The following is a 6401-nucleotide window of genomic DNA, read 5'->3' as shown; positions in this document are numbered from 1 at the left end:
GGTGGCGCGGTGGCTCAGTTGGTAGAGCTGATGCCTCTCAGCAAGAAGGTCGCTGGTTCAAATCCCAGCCCGGGGACCTTTCTGGGTAGAGTCTGCATGTTCTCTCCGTGCATGGGTGGGTTCTCTCTGGGTACTCCAGCTTCCTCCCACATGTCAAAAACATGACTGTTACTGATAACTGATAACTCTAAATTGTCCCTAAGTGTGAGTGAAAGAGTGAATGGTTGTTTGTCTCACTTGTCTCTATGTGTGTCTCTGTGATGGACTTGCAACATGTCCAGAGTGTAACCTGCCCCTTGCACTGTGACTGCTGGATATGGGCACCAGTGACCCATGCAACCCTGAAAGAAATAAGCATGTACAGAAAATGGATGGATAAAAAAATATAACAGGTTTCTACTCTTGTTTGGGCATAGAAAGTGGTTATATTGAAACTAATGCTTGTTTGTTCACACTCTGTTACAACGTCTCCCCTGATCACTACTGGCTCCTGGCTCTGCTTCTGACACTAAATCACTTTTTAAAATACCGTAATTCTCAGCACAAATCTCTCTTTTTACAAAGCTTTTTGATCCTCAGCTCAGTTACATAAATATACTGAACCATCTCAGGGCACTTTTCATATAAAGCAGATCTACATTACTTTTCATAATAACAATTCTAATAATATTCAGGCTGCATAGTGGCTCAGTTGGTACAGCTTCTCGAACACACCTGATTCAGTCAGAGAATTACCTCTGAAAATCATCCATTCATTCAAATCAGTTGTGTTGGAGCAGAGAAACAAGAAAAACGTGCAGGGCTGTGAACCTCGAGGACCAGAATTGGTATACACGTAGATGATGGATGGATAATAATATTCAGTCAATGAGTGATCTTACCTGCACTCTCAGATGGGCTTTTGGAGCTTGATGGATCTGTATCTTGGTTCTGACTCTGAGAAGCTACAAGACAGTTCCCCATGTGGCGTCACAACATTTAAATTATATAAATTTGTTATTTGCCACAACGCCACATGACTCATTGTCTTTATAATTAACTAACTTGAATGGTGGTTTGAAAGTTTAACATGTTGACTTACCTGTTTCATTGCCGTCAAACCACAAGCTCGTTACTGTAAAAGTTGCAAATTTTTGCACATTTAACTGCATCAGTGCGTACTGTGCACAACAAAAAGTGGAGGGAGAAGTGCAAGCATACATACTGTAACCAAGTTCTGAGCTGAAATTATGCTGAGATTTGCATCAAACAGTAATTTAGTCATACCAATACACCCGTAATACATAAACAGCTAAAATTACTAATTAATTAATTAGTATTACATTTAAAAAGAACATCTCTCAATGGACTCAACAAAGTCAGGATTGAAAAAGGAATGAGCAAATTCTCAAAACCTGTTCAAAATAAAAAGAAAAAAATGATTAAGACTTGGATTTTACCTGACTACAATATATTTTCTAATAAAAACACATCTCCTTTAAAAAGTCTTTAGATTAGAAAAAAAATCATTAAATACAGATTACTGAAAGTAACAAGATTAGGTTTTTGTGAAGAGGTTGATTTTATAATGCCACTTATTTGGTACGGTGAAATTTTTCTTTTGTTTCTGTTTCTTTGTTGCTTAGTAACACCACAACTTGTGTTTATATTAATAACATCTTTACTTTTTTTACAATAAGTTACAAATGGGACCCACTTTGTCCAGTAACAACAAGGCCGTAGCCCTCAGCCTTGTAACTTCATGTCCAAACATTTTCATTTAACAGGCTTAACTTTTATGTTAGGCTCAAAATTCAAATTAAAAGTAAGCATAGAGCATGTGTTTTTGTGCTTGTCTTGTGATGAACTGGTGATCTTGTCAAGGGTCTACCCTCTTATTTTCCAGTGGAAAGAGGGTGTTTAAATTTGATTTTAACCCCTTTTTTTCATTCCATCTGGCAGGTGAAATCTTCTGGAATGCGCGTTGGTTCCTCGAAGCGCAAACGTTCAGAGCGTAAGGTGACCCGGATGGTGTCCATTGTAGTAGCAGTATTTGTCCTGTGCTGGCTACCGTTCTACGTGTTTAACGTCACTTCTGTCACCGGCTCTATAAACCCCACCTCTGTTGTGAAGAGCACATTCGACTTTGTGGTGGTGCTCGGTTACGCCAACAGTTGCGCCAACCCCATCCTGTATGCCTTCCTGTCGGACAATTTCAAGAAGAGCTTTCAGAACGTGCTGTGCCTGAAAAAGGTGGCGGGCCTGGACGAGGTGGAGCGCAGCGACAGCAGGGCGGACAGAAGCAGGATGGTAAACGAAGCCATGATTATCAACACCAACCTGGAGACTCATGATGCTGCCCTGCTCAATGGTGAGCTGCAGACCAGCATTTAAGGAATAAGCAATGGCATTCATGGGAGCAAGAGAACTGAAGTTATAAAGTAATGGGTTCACAAGGCACCATTTGGAACCGCTGCTCAGAAATGTGATGGCAGGATGATGACGTAATAGCTGCTCGTGGACACTGACACAAGAGCAAAGTCTAAGGGAAAAACAAACAATTTCCTAAAGGTTTTTAGAAGTCAGGGAAAGTGCATTGACTCCGGCTCAAAACTCTTGACAATTGGGTTACTGAGGCAAGCTCAACTCATTAACCCTGAAGTAGAGTAAAACGCATTCATCTTTCATTTTAGCTTGTGTTGAAATCAAACATTTATAAGGAACAAAGATTAAACCAAGAGGTTGAATCATGTCAGTTGTCCTTGAGGGTGGTGAAAGGGACTGACCACCATCTCTGCTCCAGTTGATGGATATTTTTTGTGTTACAGAAAGATTCAGCGATGACTTTCCTGGATGTAGAAACTCCGCAGAGGAAAACTTCTAAGTCCTCGTAGCCTTTCAGTGAAACAAATCCGAAATGACAACCCAAAGATGAAGAGTGTCACTGTGTGTTTTATTCCTATCTGCTGATTAGTTCAGTTCTACATGATCTAAAGGGCAAGAAAATGGCAACACTCTTCTCTCTACAGATAAACAAAAGGATGCTTTTCTTCTCTGTCCATCTGGCCTCCTCATTGGGAAGGCATTGCTGTTGCATAAACACAATACCCAGCATCGTGGATTATTGATTAAGGACGGGAAATCCCCACAGGCCCTCTAACCTTGTTTCTTTAGAACAGCTCGACTTTGTACATATAAAAATGGATTGCTGTCAACCTTTGTGGGAACACACAACATGTGTTCAGTTTATGTTAAAATGGAGTGGATTTAAAGGCAAACCAAGCTTCTGTTGTTTTGTATAGTTAAAATGTGGGGTATATCAAATCAATGATTTGTACATTGTACCCTTTCCTAATTTTTACAGGAGACCCCCCCCCCCCACACACACACACACACACACACATACATACACATACACACCTACTATGTCTCTCTATCCTTGTGGGGACGTTCCATTGACTTTCATTCATTTTTTGGAAATTTTATATCCTAACCCTGACCATTTACCCTAAAATTAACCTCAGAGGTCTAGCCTGGTAAAAAAAAAAACAGATCCTTGTCCTTCACTTTGCTTCGTACGAGGGTCTGGACTCTCGGCTATAGAGAAGTCATTCTTGCTTGAGGCATGACCTCTGGTGAAGTTTAAAATGATTGGATCGATTGGCCGTGATGTATGTCAGTGTGAAGGAGGCTAAGCTAAGAAGCTAACCGGAACTCACATGCACTGTAAACAACCCTACTGAGGAGAGAGAAGTACTGAGCCGAAAAAGACCACTAGACCAATGAGAGCTGCTGCTTTGTCAGACAAATTTAATTTAATTTGGAAGCCTTATGAACACGGACTGGCTTCATTCACTTCCTCCACTTCCGTATGCTAAACTAACTAGCAGACACTGCGCAGAAAATCAGCGTCATTCAAAACTCTGCCTTCTGTTTGCTGATTGACCCAGGTAAATAAACTACAAGCAGACACTGTGCAGAAAATCGACAATCTGTTCTCTGATCGGCCAGGATGAAAATTCTCCTGAAGAAATCCTTGTCTATGGGAGAAATCCCAGACGGAGCAGTGAAGCGCAACTAGAATTGAGCGGAACTGCGTAGGAAGGCAAGGCCAACCTGACCCTAAAACCTAAAACTAACCTAAACTCAATTCACACCTTGATCTTAAAACCAACCCTCCCACCCAAAATCAGCCTCCAAAGTCATGGGGACTGGGCTTTGGCCCCACAAGGAGCATTCGTTCCACATGAGGCTGCATTTTCCTGAAAAATCGTCCCCCACCAAGTAGCAAAAACAAGGGCACACACACACACACACACACACACACAGACACACACACACACACACACACACACACAGACACACATCTGCTCCACCCTTCAAACCATGTGTTGATGCATAGAGCCCATACTGACTTGTACAGTGTTGCCTTTTGGCAGGTTCCTGATTTTACGACCTTTCGTATTCAATTTTGCTTAGGTCAGGGAAGATTTTGAAACAACACAGAAGGCAGAGCAGTGCATCAGGCATTCAAACTGGATGGGTACATTGAAGGAGGCAGAAAATAAGACACTGGAAGAAACATTATTTCTGCTGTATTCACCAAAAAACAAACAAACAATAAACAAACAAACAAACAATCAAACAAAAGATAGTGTCTTAGAATGTATGGGTACAGTACGTAATGTTCTTGTATTTGTAGATGCATGATACAGACAGACAGAAAGAGTTGCTAGTTTTTGGGTGACTGTTACACAACCAGATTAACTGTGATTTATTTATGATCATCAAAAAACACATGTATAACTTATTTGTCATTTTGCGCTACTAAACCTATAAGTCCAAACAATTAATTTCGATGCATTTCCACAAAAGCAGAATGGCTCCTCCTAGACAGAAGGAAGTTTATAGTCTGGGGTAAACACTGAAACAACAGCTCACAAATTTCTCAAGAGGCAGTCAGGCAACATGTCACCAGTAGATGTGTATTAACAAGCAGATTCACTCTGTTTGCTGCCTGGCTGATTTTGATCACCCAGTTACTTCCACAAACTTGCTAAATCTAGTCCTGCTGGGTGAGTTTAAACAGTTTAACAAGATTGAAAGTGCAGAAGGAAGCAAAATAATGTGGACACATTTCAAACTCAATTTTGTCACATGCAATGTTTCAAACAACATCATTTAAAATTCTCAGGTACAGTTAGCCACAAGTTCATTTCTGCAAGTCAGAAAATGTGAGAAATGAGAGTTTTCTAATACAAGAAATCAAATTATGACTAATAATTGAGACCAGCTTTGAAAATAAATTGCAATCAATTTGGGACATAATTGAGATCATCACAGTCACAGGCTGATGACCATTGCACCATATTAAAGATTAAGTTCTGAAGTTTAAATGCAGACTGTGAGTCATTGATACACTGCTCTCCACACAAACCTCCAAGTACAGCTTGAGGTCAAACTTCATCCAGTTCTGCTCGCAGGACTCTGAGACCTGACTTCATTGCTGCAGAAAAAAGGCATTTAGAGACAAACAGGTGCATTTGGAGGGTAGCCGGGTCCAGACTAGAGTCTGGTTCAGGTTGTGGGTGACACACATTAAACAAGGACTGACCCCGAATTTACACTACATGCGTCTCCGCTGCGCTGCAGTGCGCAGGTCGCAGCTGTTCGTTTGCGCCCCAATTTATACAGTCTTCGCTCCGGTGCGACACAGAGGAGGGAGTATGTGGAGGAAGGAGATCGCTCGATAAATCCAGTGATGTGGAAGTCAGAGCAAAAAGTAATTAATTCTGTGAAAGACGAACTCTAAACACAGCTTATAAAGGTTTTTGATATCTATGGTTGAAACTGTATCGCTGTCGTCCTTTTGAAACTTCTGATTTCAAAATAAAATACACGTGTATGCTTCATCTACATGTTTGCATCTGCTTCCCAAACAGAACGATATATTCTGACAGCATTTGTGTAGAAATGTATCCATATATTGATTAATATAGCTGGGATTTCGACATTATTCCGATAAATTATTTTACCTAATAGTGTCTTATTTTGAAAATACGGATTTTGTGCTCATTCCACTTCCTGTTGGTGCTAAGCAATTTTTAAAAATTGACTCCGGCGCAGCTCCGGCAGAAATAAGATCTGTTCTAATGTTGGCGGATCGCCGTCTGCCGTGCGCAGCCAGTGTAAATACTCTCATTGGGCCTCATGCAAGAACCGTTCGTACACACAGATTTGTTCTTAAGTTGTGCGTACGAGTGATTTAGGAGAATTTGTGGCATTCACCAATGTTTTTGTATTCTAAGATTTTTTTCAGATACGAACAAAATTCAGGAGAGGAGGAAACACCTGTCGTATATTTTACCAGCAGTCAGTCTGCTGTTATCCAGACGGGTTTTCTTCACTGATAACTTTATATT

The 6401-nt window shown here is 40.7% G+C and overlaps 1 protein-coding gene across 1 annotated transcript in view; it reads left to right on the top strand.

Moving 5' to 3' along the window:
• The window catches only part of LOC106527118 (somatostatin receptor type 2), an 18932-nt gene extending 15581 nt beyond the window's left edge, over positions 1-3351 (top strand). The window contains exons 4-5 of the mRNA XM_014021888.1: positions 1942-2350; positions 2808-3351. Of these exons, the coding sequence (XP_013877342.1) occupies positions 1942-2350; positions 2808-2863 (465 nt within the window). The 3' untranslated portion in view covers positions 2864-3351. The remainder of the gene's footprint in view (positions 1-1941; positions 2351-2807) is intronic.
• Positions 3352-6401: the final 3050 nt, after the last annotated feature.

Source organism: Austrofundulus limnaeus, unplaced genomic scaffold, assembly GCF_001266775.1.
Source record: "Austrofundulus limnaeus strain Quisiro unplaced genomic scaffold, Austrofundulus_limnaeus-1.0 Scaffold309, whole genome shotgun sequence".
NCBI classification, from domain to species: Eukaryota; Metazoa; Chordata; class Actinopteri; order Cyprinodontiformes; family Rivulidae; genus Austrofundulus; species Austrofundulus limnaeus.
This window is presented reverse-complemented; position numbering and strand designations above follow the sequence as displayed.